This window comes from Amblyomma americanum, chromosome 11 (genome assembly GCF_052857255.1).
Source record: "Amblyomma americanum isolate KBUSLIRL-KWMA chromosome 11, ASM5285725v1, whole genome shotgun sequence".
NCBI classification, from domain to species: Eukaryota; Metazoa; Arthropoda; class Arachnida; order Ixodida; family Ixodidae; genus Amblyomma; species Amblyomma americanum.
The window spans coordinates 4,729,656-4,743,756 of record NC_135507.1 but is presented as its reverse complement, the minus strand read 5'-3'; the positions used below and the strand labels follow the sequence as shown (position 1 = coordinate 4,743,756).

Below are 14,101 nucleotides of genomic sequence, written 5' to 3'. Positions count from 1 at the left end.
GTGTCTTGCAGTGCGTATTTCAAATCGTGTAGACAGCACTGCGGAAGAAAATTAGCACGTTCGCACAGAATACGGGGCACGTGCCAAGGGAGGGGCGCGTGTACGCGGCACAGACGTGCGTCCGTGCACGTACGTCGGTGCCACCGGGCATTGTGTACAGGAGAAGCGTACAAGTATGCGGGTGAGGTTGTTCTGGCATTGAAGGCCGACCACTTGGACACCGCCGTCACAGTATATGGACAAGTTAACGACGCCGAGGAACACAAGAAAGACGGCGAGTCATTCTATCCTTCTAGCGGCAGCGGAAGATAATATTCTGGACCTCACAGGTGAAAGAGTAGCTTCCCCCCCCCCCTTCCTGAATTCAGGTAAACAAACCCGCATACACATGCACACACACACACTGCCAAGCCCGGCCGGAACTCCATCGAAGAAGCAGGCCGTTCGCCACACACTCCATCTTTTCATATAGTTCTTCGACTCGCCTCGGCTGTGTGCATGCGCATGGCGTGCGCCCTTCTTCATCGCTGATCCCGAGATAGCGGAGCCCGATTGCTCGCTACGGGGCGCGTGCGTCGCCTTCCCGTGGGGCGTTGCTCCGCGTGGAACAGCGCGTATGTATAAGTACCGATGTGCGCTTATCGTTATCCGGGGAGAGTGAAGCCCGCAATTCTCGTCCGCACTCGCTTCACGGCGTGCTCAAATTCTGAGCACGAAGCGACTTTTTCGCGTTGACCCGTCCTTAAGTTGTTTGGTTGTGCGCGGAGGGAGCAGGCTTCTCTTGTGGAAGGCGCGTTGTCCGTCGCAGCGACCTCCTTGCACCACGCAGGACATGCCGCTGCATTCGGCGAACAACGCTCGCCAGAGGCATGTTGCGCTGCGCTGACAGGTAGTTTGCAGTATTGGAAACTGTTACAGATTAGATGGCCTAAATCAAGTTTAAGAGGATAAATACGAGCATCATCCGAGAGGGGCGAGATAGGCGGAAAATCGTCTCTTAAGTTTTACTTTTAAGTGCACTAACCTCCAATATGAAAGGAAACAGTAATTTTCCAAACAAAATTCTGTTCTTACTTCTGCACTGAAGTTGAAAGTGTCAAGTGGACGTTGTGTATTCAGACAAAAGTTCTTTGTATCAAAGAAAAAGTGTTTTTCACCCATACCTACGGAGTAAAGGTCACCTGAACCTGAAAAATGTGTTCCCTTTCCTGTTGGAGCTACGTGCATGTACGAGTCGTGTAAACCTACCTTAAATAAGAGAGGGTTGATTAGAGGTACGTGGGCAGAATTCGACGAGGAAAATATTAGAAGGTGGTCGAGGGAGGGTACAGCGTAAAACATTGGAGAAATCAGGAGGCTCAAGGAAGACAGAACCAAGTGATCATATATCAAAGTGCAACGATGAATATCTCCGAGAAATACGACGGATAATGGCAATCACCGTGGTTGGTCATGTTAGTCATAATTGTCATAAAAAATAAAGTAACGCGCCTTCCTCGGCGTAGCTCGCATCTGTTGAGCATTTTTCTTTTTAAAAGCGCGGGAAATTTGTTTTTCTGCTATTACTATAGGTGAAACGCTTTTATGGTGCCATCTATGCCTCCTGCCGGATTGTTCTTGGCATTCGCTCGCATTCACCAAGTAGCACGTGCGAGAGCTTATTGTGAATGTGAATGCTGCCATTCACATCCTCTCATCGCAGGGCGTACTGTGGCTGACCTGACGTTGCGAAATCAAATTAGATTTCTAAATCTCAAATTTCTCCATCTTAGATCTCTCCAACCTACCTATGCATCCCAGCCGTGAAACCTAGCTATATCCCACAAACAGGCTCGTGAAATTTCAGATCTTATTTATAAGATATTTAATGAACCGCTAAGTGTGTGAACGAAAACTCTGAGGTTTCTTTTCCGGGGTGAGGTAGGGGGAACAACTGCACCTAAGCCACCTCCAGCCGCGTAAATGAGCTTGTTGACTCCCAGTCCTTCCTGGATCTAAAGATCGCCGATGTAACTTTCTCGACAGCATCCATACACATATCCATCATGATTCTTATACCCACATGGAAAGCATTCTTGCTATGTAGCAGCTGAGCACCGAAGTTTTCGGACGTACGACATACGACCTCGACGGCAACGCCGGCGCCTGTACCCCGATGAACAGGGAGGGAAGAAAAGGAATGAACGGAAGGTTAAACAGGCTACCCCTCATATTGGCTGCCCCTCATATGGGGAGAGGGCAAAAGAGCAAAGAAAGAAAGTTGAGCTCATCGTAAACATGAATTGGTCACGTGTCGGCTGTGATCAATAAAACAAAGAAAGTTAAAAGGTGCCCGCATGCAGGCGGGTGCTACGGACAGCTGCGTTGTTTTTAAACAAGGACAAGTCTGTCGTTCTTCAATATCTAAACAGCGCGCTTATGGAGTTTTAGTTATGTCGATGAATTAGTCCATATGCCACGGTCCTAGAACCTTGGTGTACCCGGAGAAAGTTCCCTTCACAGCTACTGCAGTAAAACATTTTTCATAGCGTTTGCCTCTCTTCCAGCTAGCAACGGGAAAGGATCTTCTAGCTAGCTTTCTTGCTATTTGCGGAATTCGTGAAATAACCCGGCTATAGAGAAGACCGCGCCTGCAGGCCAGCGTGTCGGAAGTGCTCATCGAGTGAGAGGAAACATAAAGATGATATAGAGAAAAATGTGGCGTTACAGTTTCGACACTGCCGCCACCATTGCTCGTTCTTTCGGCAAACAAGACTTGGGAAAGTCGAAACAGGCGTTCCACGTAGACCCCGGTAACCGCTTCCGAGATACGTCTACTGGTGCGGTTCTGTCGCTTTGGCACCTTTCGACATCATGCATGCTTGACGCCTGAGTGTCGCTGCCACTCGGCCTCCGCGGCGGAGATCGCAGCCACTGCTCCAGAAGGCCTCCACGGGAAGCGGACGCGAGCGGGGGCTGGTATCGCAGCGATGCGGCCGCCGTCGAAGCGTCATGGGGTGAACGTAATCGGACAAAGCGAACATCCTGCCTCCGATCTCCTTACGTGACACACACATACGCCAGTGCCAGGAAACGTCGATCCTTCGCCGCGTTGAAGCGTCGCTCGACGAGTTTCTTTGTTGCCAAGCAAGGCGAAGCGAGACAACAGTGTTTTATACGCGTTAAATGCTTGCGGGGCCTTCCAGGAGAAGCTCTGAAGAATACAGGCCGAGGAACGGGCGAAAGAAGTGGACAGAGGCGACAGTCAGCATGACGGCGAGACCTCCATAACTGTCTTAGAGTAGACCGAGTGCATGACTTCTGCGTTGGTCGAACAGGCGTCAAGTCCCACAGCCGCGTCTGCCATCGAGCCTGTCGACCTATCAGGAGGGGACTGAACAAGCGAACAGAGACTGATACCGTGGACATGGCAGCAACAAAGTTGTGGAGGCCATCATAGAAGACTCTCCTTCCGCACTACTTTGCCATATCAACATCCGTCCAGTCGCTCAGCAGCAGCGAACGACTAACACATCGAAAGTGCAATAACGCTTTGCCTACGCGGTGACATATATGTCCTCAACGGCTCTGAGCATTGGGAACCGCAATCTACGAAGGACTGCTCTGTTCAGAAAGAAACAGATCATCCTCGCTGAGCTGGAATGGGCGAGAGTTGTGCAACGTGACCCTGGCTGGAAATAAAGAAGGGCTGAAGCAGGTCTTCGAGGAGGAACTTCCAGCCACGGCAAGCAGACGCTTTTGAGGCAAGGTACATAAGCTGGAGCTTCACTTCAACACACGGACGCCTTTTCTTCGGACTTGGTAACCAAATGACGTTGACGCTTGAGATGCAAGCTTGAAACCAAGAACATCCTCCGGGTGCGCAAATTTGGTGGAAGAGATAGCAATGGCTGCGTCATCCAACTCTGTGCATTTCTCGCTGCTGGCCTTCCTCTCGGTTATGGGCAGTGTAGTGAACCTTGCCACGGCTTGGGCGCTACTCAGAGACGCTCGGCTTCGCGGTCGGGCGACTAGTTGCTTCCTGGTCAACCTGTCCTTGGCTGATCTGGCCTTCAGCCTCTTCAACGGCCCGTTGGATTCGGCTGTCTACTATTACGGTAATGAAATTTGTTTAAGTCATTTCGACGCCTCTGCTTTTTGTTTCGCTGTTACACCGCGGTGCTTGTTGCTCAAAGATTGCAAGGCACAACATGGGGGAAGGGTGCAGGCAGGAAAGAGGTTGCAAACTTCTTGCACATCTTGCCTGCACCTCCCGCCTTTTGCTTCGTCATCGACTTAATTCAGAGAACGCATTTCGAGAAACAGGGACACAGACCAAAAGTTTGCAGGATACCTCCGAGGCCTCACGTTTCAGAGAAAGGCATGTTGATTGCCCCAGAATCGCGAGCTTTGCAAACCGCTACGCCGAATGTGGACCGGCAAATACACTGAACTATAAAATAATTAACTTTAGTTTACCATTGGTGGCGATGCGAGAGCAGTACTTGACGAACTACATTTGTTAATGAAGCAAGTATACATATGGTAATATCTGGTACGCATAACTGCAAGGTGGTGCGGAACTGCATTCTTCGCAAATGAGGAGCCACACTTCTCACTTGACATCATCCGACTCTTTGTGGAGGTGTCAGCGTCGCTCAGAAGCGTAACAAGATTAGTTTTGTCCATGCCTCTGCATGGTTACTTAACGGCGCACGGAAGAACGAAATGGCCAAAATTCCCAATAAATATGTCGATAAGCACGACATTCCATACATGTTAGGGGAGCCAGCCTTGTTTTCAGGAGTCCGTAAAAAAACTTAACGCCAAAATCACGCTTGAATGATCGACCCATGAGAGTTTACTCGACAAGGCTCTGGCTTCATCAACTCCTTTAGAAAAAGAGCTCACAATCACGACTATGCGGCAGGTGAGGAGCGGCTAGCTGTCACTAGTTTTTTGCCGAAAGGATTGCTCCGCTCTTAAAATATCGTTCGCAGAATCCACGGTGGAGGCTCTCGTCAAACGTCCGGAACAGTCACTCTTCGTGGATTGGAATGCCACGTAGGCCATGAAGGGCCAGTTCCTGCACAGAGCCAAAATAAGCAGTGTACCTGACTGCAGACATTGAAGGTGACATACAAATGGCACTAGGCTGTGAAATTAAGATAAAAAGTAACAAGCGTTAGAGAGACTCAAGTAAGACATGAAGTTGGGCTAGTTGGTTCTTGGAATCAGTCATAATAAAACTGCGCGAAGAAGACAGTATAACAAGAAGAGGAACGAACAGGAACACACAAAGCGCAGTGTGTAAGAGAGACACGAGTAATGTAATCTAAGCCAACGTGAAAATGTCCCTTAGGCGCCTTAAAAAAAATTTGGAGGAGACAATCTACGTCTAAAAAGTATGACGCTATAGCGTTAGTATATAGGTTAATTCCCATACATGCGAAATTCGTCATTCTGTACTGTACACTCGCAGATCCCTGTGAGTCCTCATTTCACTGCTGGCGCAGTGGTGCAGCGGTTAAAATATGTGCCGCTGCCATCGGCGGAGCTTATGAAACCCAGGCTTCTCTTCCGAGCAACCTCTCGCCACAAATCATTAATTTAACTGGCACCTGCCGCAGTGGGCAGTTTCCTCACAATCTGGTGGGCACGTTGCGATGACGTCACAAGGTCAAGTGACTTAGGATGACGTGACGTCACATGACAGGACTATTTTTTCGACCATGGCAGGTTGCGCTGCGGTGGCTCAGTGTTAGGACGCTCGGCTGCTGAGCTGGAATACCCGGGTCCCAACCCGATCACGGCGGCCGCGTTTCTATGGAGGCGAAACGCGAAAGGTGCCCGTGTGCTGTGCGATGTCAGTGCACGTTAAGGATCCCCAGGTGGTCGAAATTATTCCGGAAACCTCCACAACGGCACCTCTTTCTTCCTTTCTCCCCCCCCCCCCCCCCCCCATCTTTATCCCTTCCCTTATGTCACGGTTCAGGGGTCCGATGAGATGTGAGACAGATACTGCGCCCTTTTCGCTCCTCAAAAACCAATTTTCAGGTTGCGCGAGGACGAGCACAATCGTGTGCTCCAGATTGGCCATTGGGTGACATGGGTGGATAAGGTGGTCACCTGGGCCACCCTGCCTGGCCACCTGTGCCACCCTACCCCGGCCGTTTTTTGCTTACGTGCACAACGCCGACAGCGCCGGATTTTCTGCAGAACTGGAACCCTAATTATCGCGTTATTATAATACGGCTGTCCCCAAATCTCCGCGCTTATCGTAATCGATCAGATCATTTCGATTGACTGAATAGAGTTCATCGTAAATTGCGTCAGAGCGATACGTATTAGTAAGGCATGTGTGTGTGTGCGCGTGCGTGCGCGCGTGCGTGCGTGTGTGTGTGCGTGTGCGTGTGTGTGTGTGTGTGTGTGCGTGTGTGTGCGTGCGTGTGTGTGTGTGTGTGCGTGTGTGTGTGTGTGTGTGTGTGTGTGTGTGTGTGTGTGTGTGTGTGTGTGTGTGTGTGTGTGTGTGTGTGTGTGTGTGTGTGTGTGTGTGTGTGTGTGTGTGTGTGTGTGCAGGCGTATATTGTGCGGATTAGTGGGAGAAAAATACTTCATTTAAGCCTTGATTTAAAGGAAACTACTTATAAAGCAGCAGAAAAAACAACCATGCCGCCGGTGAGATCCGAATATCGCGTCCGGTGCTCTTACCAACTGAGCTACAGCGACGGCCGTCCAATCTGCTGCTCTCGTGGATATTTATGTTTATTGCGTGTAAGCGAACCTTGAGAGTGTTCACCAGCGCCACCCTCGTCCATAGCGGCGGACGTGGCACGTCCTGTATTACCGCGAGTGTGACGTGGAACGTCATCTAACGGCGAGGGCGGACACTGTGCGAGAGCCCTCTTATGCTACTTATGGCATCAAGACTGCCAGAACCGAGACCCTCGTTGGTTTCGGTGACTGTTGGCTTCCTTCATGTATATATATATATATATATATATATATATATATATATATATATATATATATATATATATATATATATATATATATATATATATATATATATATAGTAAAGGCTGCAGGCGATTTCGCTTGCTCAAACCACGCTTGAGAGCAGCACGATCGTGGCGCACAAGTGCGTCAGTCACGTGGTTTATTTGGTATTTCGCGGGCTTTCTTTGGAGCTGGGAAAAAAGGAGACGCACGCGAGGATTTCCTTATCCTAAATGGTGGAATGGGGGTTTCGGAAGGTGCTCGACAACTCTTCAAATGCAATTTGTTATATAAAGTCAATATTTATTAATTTAGATAATAAACCTTAATTAAATTATTAATTATTTGCGAAACAAGAAATTGCCTGTGGTGTGCAAGATGGCTGCCACCAACTCGCCTGCCTCTAATAAGTGATTTTTTAATCCTTGGCTTGGCTCTAGTTAGCTGGGACACCCGTTATATATATATATATATATATATATATATATATATATATATATATATATATATATATATATATATATATATATATATATATATATGCGCATGAGTATACGTATATACGCAATGCATATGCCTCAGTGATAAGCCAAAGGCAAGAGCACGTGTTGGACTACTCGCGCGACAGCGGTCTTGCCTACATACACTGGTACAGGCGTGTCTCAGTCTCGCGGTCCTCGTAGAGCAGCTCGCCTTCGCCGTGCATATATTTGTACACACGGTACGGCCTGTCGGGGGCAACCAAAAGCCGTCCTTATTAGAATATGCATCGGCCGTCCGGAAAGAGAAGTCATTATCGGACACCGGATGCGCGAGGGGAAAGGGAAGAGAAGACGGCCGGTATAAACGATCCCACGGCTTCCGTGCGAAAATTGAGTCTCGTAAGTATACTCGAGACAGGGAATGGAGGGGGGAACCAACCGTGGGTCATCTAGGGCTGCAGTCGGCAGCGAAAGTTTGCGGAGCACGGAGGCATGATAGTAAACAAGGTAAAGAGGAAGTGAAAATTTTTGCAGAGATAATACTGGTTAATGGAGTATAGACACCTTAATTTTGGGCGCACGTTTTCTTATTTGTAATGATTCGTAAGGCATTATTATACATGGATTAGCACCTGGTATTCTCCTACGACCGCTAAGTAATTTATAATCGGATTTCTTTTCCGTGTTGTTTTGGTTTCGGTTTCAACATCCGAATGAGCATTGTGACGTCAACGTGTCATGTCACGTGAGACATGAAAACGGCAATATAATCGCTACTTCCTCATTCGTTGTTATTCCGGCTCTTGAGGAAGGCTGGCTTCAGTACTGCCGTAAATTAAAATGATTAAGCGGCTATTTTATGGACGTTTTTCCATGCCTCTCGTCACACTCTTTGATGTCATAGCCATCGTTCGGCTTCTAAAACCGAAACAGAAGCAGCATGACAGAATTCGATTATAAATTATTTAGCGGTCGTAGGCGAATATCACATGGTGATTCATGCGTAGTAGTGCCTTCCGCATCATTATAAAGAAGAAAACATGCCACCAAAATTAGTTGTCTACACTCCTCTAAGTGTGGGAATACGAAAGCATTACAAACGCTCTCTTGCTTCTTCGGTGTTTGCGTATAAATGCGGACGACCACGTTTCACTTCAGGCGGTGCCGATGTCGAAGTTGTAGACGTTGACGGTTCACTGTTCATTGCACGAGCACACACACAACCGGCCGCAATGAAATCCAGGGCGACGGCGTCGCAGTGCATAACGCATGTGTTGGAGCACGCGGATATAAAACTCCAGATTCACCGTCTGCCCTTGTGGGACGAACTCGTGGTGTATGTCACCTCTGGCATCGAAAAAAAAAACTGTCAGCATCGTCTGTGTTTTGGTCTTCTGTCGACGCACCTTTCTCGACGCCGGAGAGCTTGTGGAGCGCCATTGGGCGCTCTGCCTCTTTGTTTGAGGATCGTATTGAAAACACCATGTTTCGTCTCCAGCAATGATGCTGTCGACGAATGCAGCATCCTTCTCTGCCTCGGAGAGCCAATCAGAGCTCACTGAGACCCGCGTGTCCGTCTGGTTCTGTGTGAGGGAGTGCGGCACAAGTCTGGCATTCAGCTTTCGTTTCCCCAAGTTCTCACGCAAACTTTGGTGGCATGTTGTCTTACTAATGTCTAGAGCATCTGATGCGGGCTGTAATGGTGCGATCTTACTGTACGATTTCTCCAATCCGAGCCACGTTGTTTTCATTCCGTGAGGTTGAAGGGTGCCCCTGCCTTGTGTCGTCTTCCACCGACGTTCTCCCCGAAACGAACCTCTTGCGCCATTCAAAAACTCGTGCCCGCGATAATGTCTCGTTGCCGTAAGCGTCACGAAGGAGCTCATACGGCTGTGTGGCTGTCTTGCCAAGCTTCACACAGAATTTTATGTTTACACGCTGTTCGAAGTGGACATCCATCTCTCCACATTCAGTTAAAGTAGAATCCGCCGACGACTAGAGCCAACGTATTTTTCTACGTGTAATGCCATCTAGCGGCTGCCACAGCAGTTAACATAAATAGCTCACGTTAGCCAGAAAAGATGGTGCTACACATACGCACCAACTTTTTTGGGGGGAATCGTTGCTAGAGAAGAAAATAAATCAGTCTCGAAACTTTACAGACGTCCTGCCATGGTGCTCGCATTTCTGGTGTCAACTGCTTGGGAAAAAGTATTGGCCAGGGATTTGTTCCGCCGTCAAGCAACCGTCAATCCGCCTCGCATCAGGGAGGTGCTGGGTTCGAACCCCAGTGCTGCCGGGTGCCCAGAGGTTTTCTAATGTACACGATTTCCCCCGCCCTGGCGCTCGGCTTTTCCGGGGTTAACTTGTTGAGAAAAACGTTCTTGGACAAAACAGAAATACAGCAATAGCTGTAAAAGCAAAATAAAAACTAAACATTTTGGACAGATTTGCCTGTCTGGTTGGGTTTGAAGACTAGTAATAAACTGACTGCGGGCAGTCACCCCTGATGAAGGAGCCGAGCCGGCTTCGAAACGTTTCGGTTTCAAATTAAAGTTTCTTGTTTGGTGATGTGCAGTTTATTAAAAGCAAAATTGTCACCGTCGTCATTCAACTGCGATGCACGCAGGCGGCTGGACCCTCGGCCACCGGCTGTGTGTGGCGGCCGCCGTGATGCGCCACGTGGCCGTGGGCAGCTCCCTGGCCAGCATCCAGCTCATCACGCTCAACCGGTACACGAGCGTGGTGCGGCCGCGGGCCTACGGGCGCATCTTCAGCCCCGGCAACTGCCTGCTGCTGGCCGCCTTCTGCTGGCTGCTACCCGCAGCACTCCTGCTGCCCGCCGCGCTGGCCGCGCCCGGCGCCCGGCTCGGCTGGGACGAGAAGCTGGAGAGCTGCACCGTGCTGCCGGGCCCCGTGTACCGGCCCGTGCTCTACCTGGGCTCGGCGCTGCTGCCCCTGCTGCTGTTCGCCGCCTGCTACCCGCGCCTGTTCCTGGCGCTGCGGCACTCGCGCCGAAGGCTCACCTCCCACCTGGGGACGCTGCAGTGAGCACACAGTCTAAATGCACTGCAGTGACTCTGGCGCTCTGCTGCTGATCCCATCGTCAAGAGAACAAATCACGGCCGTAGCAGCATTTCGATGGAGGCGAAACGCGAAAACACATCTGTGCGCTGTGCGATGTCGAAGAAGTTCGGGTAGTCTAGAATGAATCCGGAGCCCTCCTCTATGGCATCCCTTATAGTCAAATTGGAATCAGTTCCGTCCAGCTGTGGTTCTTCAACGTGCGCCAAAACCCGAGCACTGGGAGCATTTGTCGATATACAGTCGCTAAGGCTGTGTCGAGCATATAGGCACGTCAACCCATTATCGCTATCCGAACAACTGCCATCCGTGAACACTGGATCTGAACCCCGGAACCGAAAGAAAACCGAACTGCCAGTGCACCTAATTCGCATCTGGCCTAAATACACAAATCAACCATCATTTTTTCTTCTGCTTTCTATGCAATTATGTTTAAAATAATTACCCTGTTGGGCTCCCACTGATGAACACCACAAATTAAAGAAAATGATGGTCGATTTGTGAAGTTCGGCCGAATGGGAATTCGGTGCGCTAGCAGTTCGGTTTTCACTTCGATTACGGTGTTCAGATCCAGTTTTACGAATGGCAGTTCGGATGGCGATTACCCATCTAGTTGGAATCGGTCATTCTCTACATTCATAGATCCCTGGTAGTCTTCCTACCACTCCTGGCGCAGTGGTACACCGGTCGAGCGATGCGCCACTGCCCTTCTATTGCATGTGCTGCCATCGGGGGGAGCTGGGTTGCTTGAATTGGGTTCCTTCCCGGGTTGCTCTTCCCGAGAAGCCTCTCACGATTAACTGAGCTGCCGCCTGACAAGGCGGGCAGGGCTCATAATATAGTACGGAAATCAAACTATTCCCTCTTCTTAGTCATGAGCCGCAAGAGTGGAGCAACCCCGCAGAAGTTTTTTAGGTTTATTTAATTTTTATACTCTTTCTAAGTTATTTTCACTGTATTAATTACTTCTTTACAAGTTCGTTTCTATTCCCTCTTTTTCCTTCGTTACTTTTATTATCAATACTTCCACCTCTCCTGCCACACTCGGGTGAGTTGCTGGGTGGTATCGTTTGGTTTATGTGGTTTAACGTCCCAAAGCGAAGCCCTAGTAAGGGATTCAGTATAATTTCGACCACCTGGGGTTCTTCAGCGCGCACTAACTTCGCACAGTACACGGACCTCTAGCATTTCGCCTCCATCGAGATGCGATCGCCGCGGCAGGGACCGAACCCGCGTCTTTCGGACATTCGAGCATGTCTTTCCTCATGCCGCTATAAATGACCGCCAGTCATAAGACAATGGTGATTTCATAAATATCTATAGTTTGGTCTTGTCTGTTGCACTGTATTATGTACAGTCTTGGTCAAAATTCTTAAGGCCAAAGGCGTTTCGCTTCAGTCGCATAACAGCTGAGCCATTACGGCACTATTAAAGTACGAACGACCTTGAAATACTATAGCAGAAGGTTTCTTCTTGCGGTAGAGAAGCTTCCTGCTTGACTTGTGTTTTGAATGATCCGATAGACGGAGTATTCTAGGCACATGCATTTCGCTGCAGCTGAACGCTGTGGCCTTAATACTTTTGATCATGACTGTACTTCGCGGAGTGTATGCAGTTAGTTAAGCCCTCCGGGATTCCCAACTTTGCTACCCGGTAGAAAATCTCGGAGCTCATAAATTAATAACAAAATCTTTCTGCCGCAGATCCCTAGCGCTGCAACCTTGCGCCAGCGCTCCGGACCTGAGCCGGGAGCCGATGCACCCGCCCACGCGCTCGAACTCGATATGCGCGGGCCGCGGTCGCGAGCGCCAGCTGTTGGGAGTGCTGGGAGCCATCCTTTGCTCCTTCTGCGTCTGCTACCTGCCGCTGCTGGTCAGCGTGGGCCTCAACCAGACGCCGCCACTGGCGGTGCATGGGCTGTTCTACGGTGCGCCGTGCCTCAACCCGCTTGTATATGTGGTCATGAGCCGCGACTACCGCAGAGCCTACGCGGCCCTGTTCTGCTGCGGTGCTGGTGGAAGCGGAGAGTCCAATGACGGCTGACTCAGTACTTGCTACTCCATGGTGCCGCGACGGTTGAATTAGATGTTGTGTGCGAATCGCCAAGCGAGAAGTCAGCGATCCCCCACAGTACAAGGACATGTCTCTTCATGAAATGGGGCGGCGCAAAAAAAAAATGGCGGCGAAAATATAGAAACATGGACGATAGAACAAATCCCGTCGTTCCCGTTTCTTCTGCGCTGCCACTTTCCATGATGAATCACCGACTAGCCCGCGCCAAGATATTAATCGATGTGTTTCCTAATTATACGTGACATCAGTGGAAAATGTGCGCAGGCCGGATAGCAGCGCGCTTCCATCGAACGGCAGTGAGGCGCGCCGCCATTGTTGAACGTGCGAGTGGTGCCATCTCTTATTTGACAAAACCAGTTGTTGGGCGAGTTGGTGCTGACGATGATCCATAACAGCGCGACAGACGGGACAAGAAGAGGAGACACAACACACAGCGCTGACTCACAACTAAAACATTTATTGGCTGCCAGCCAGTATAAATACTGGCCTGGTGGCCGGGAAAAAAATACTAGCACGCTTGACTTGCGTGATATCAAAACATCGCCAGTTCATCAGGCACGTGAAGGACACTGAAGGAGTGCTTTCTGGGCTGTTACGCCATTTAATGTTGCAATGGCTTGCGGCGTGTTAGATCTTGTGACGCGGTGGTCAAGAACTGTCTGCTGTGCAGTGTGTGCGCACAGTATTGCTCCGCGATGACGTGGTGTATTAGCTTGTATAATAATCGTTTGAGACGACGTGACTTCTACCCTTGTGTTCAGGCATGCGTTACCTATCGTGTTTAAAAACATTCTATCACCGACACGCCTACCAGGGTGGTCTGAAAACACTTCTCTACCTTTCTGAAAACAGCCTCCCACCTCTGCTGCAAAGATGCGGTGAACCCTAGCCTTTGAAGCATCCTTCTCTTATTTAACCAATGTTTATGGGAATCTCCCATTTTGCAGAAGATTTGTAATAAGGGAGTCATTACTCGTTAGCATCCACCCAAGCGCAGCCACACGGCTGCAAAACAAAGATGTACAGCTTTCAAAGGAACTTTGTAGTTATAAAGAGAAATTCGTCCTGATCTGGGTTCGAATCTGAGACCTCCGCCTCTATATAGGGCAGTCGCTCTACACTGTGAACAGGACTAACCCTATTGACACTTTACAGCGCGGTACCATGGGAGTTGCCATCTTTGATCACGTGATCACGCCGACATTACACGCCTCCTGACTGCAGCTCGTCGCGCGTCTCGTCGCGACGGCTGCTGCGTCTGATGGTTCGGTTCCGATAGGCCGTGTTTCGGCTGATGCGGTTGTAAAGGAGTGGGAAGACGACACTGTGGTTTGACCAAATCTTCGAAGGACATGTGAGAGCCCTAATTTGATCCCTTGAGGCATGAAAACATGATCGGGCTTCGGGCCGCGGAAAGTCGCTCAGCTATCCGGCTCTTCGAGTGCATCCGCGGAAAACTTTGCTGAATGTTTTTTAATTGTTAT

At 49.6% G+C, this 14,101-nt stretch overlaps 1 protein-coding gene across 1 annotated transcript; it reads left to right on the top strand.

Moving 5' to 3' along the window:
* Nucleotides 1-2,960: 2,960 nt before the first annotated feature.
* On the top strand, nt 2,961-13,686 carry LOC144110992 (G-protein coupled receptor moody-like). Its single transcript, XM_077644073.1, has 3 exons — nt 2,961-4,097; nt 10,090-10,507; nt 12,248-13,686. The coding sequence occupies exons 1-3, from the start codon at nt 3,887-3,889 to the stop codon at nt 12,585-12,587; spliced, it is 969 nt and encodes a 322-aa protein (XP_077500199.1). The 5' UTR covers nt 2,961-3,886; the 3' UTR covers nt 12,588-13,686.
* The last annotated feature ends 415 nt before the right edge of the window (nt 13,687-14,101 follow it).

What these genes read in the sequence shown, in the direction of transcription:
- LOC144110992 (XM_077644073.1), top strand. Translation starts at nt 3,887, where the DNA reads ATGGCTGCGTCATCCAACTCTGTGCATTTCTCGCTGCTGGCCTTCCTC. An exon ending in TTCGGCTGTCTACTATTACG is followed by an intron (nt 4,098 to 10,089) that starts GTAATGAAATTT and finishes CGATGCACGCAG; the next exon opens with GCGGCTGGACCCTCGGCCAC. An exon ending in TCCCACCTGGGGACGCTGCA is followed by an intron (nt 10,508 to 12,247) that starts GTGAGCACACAG and finishes TTTCTGCCGCAG; the next exon opens with ATCCCTAGCGCTGCAACCTT.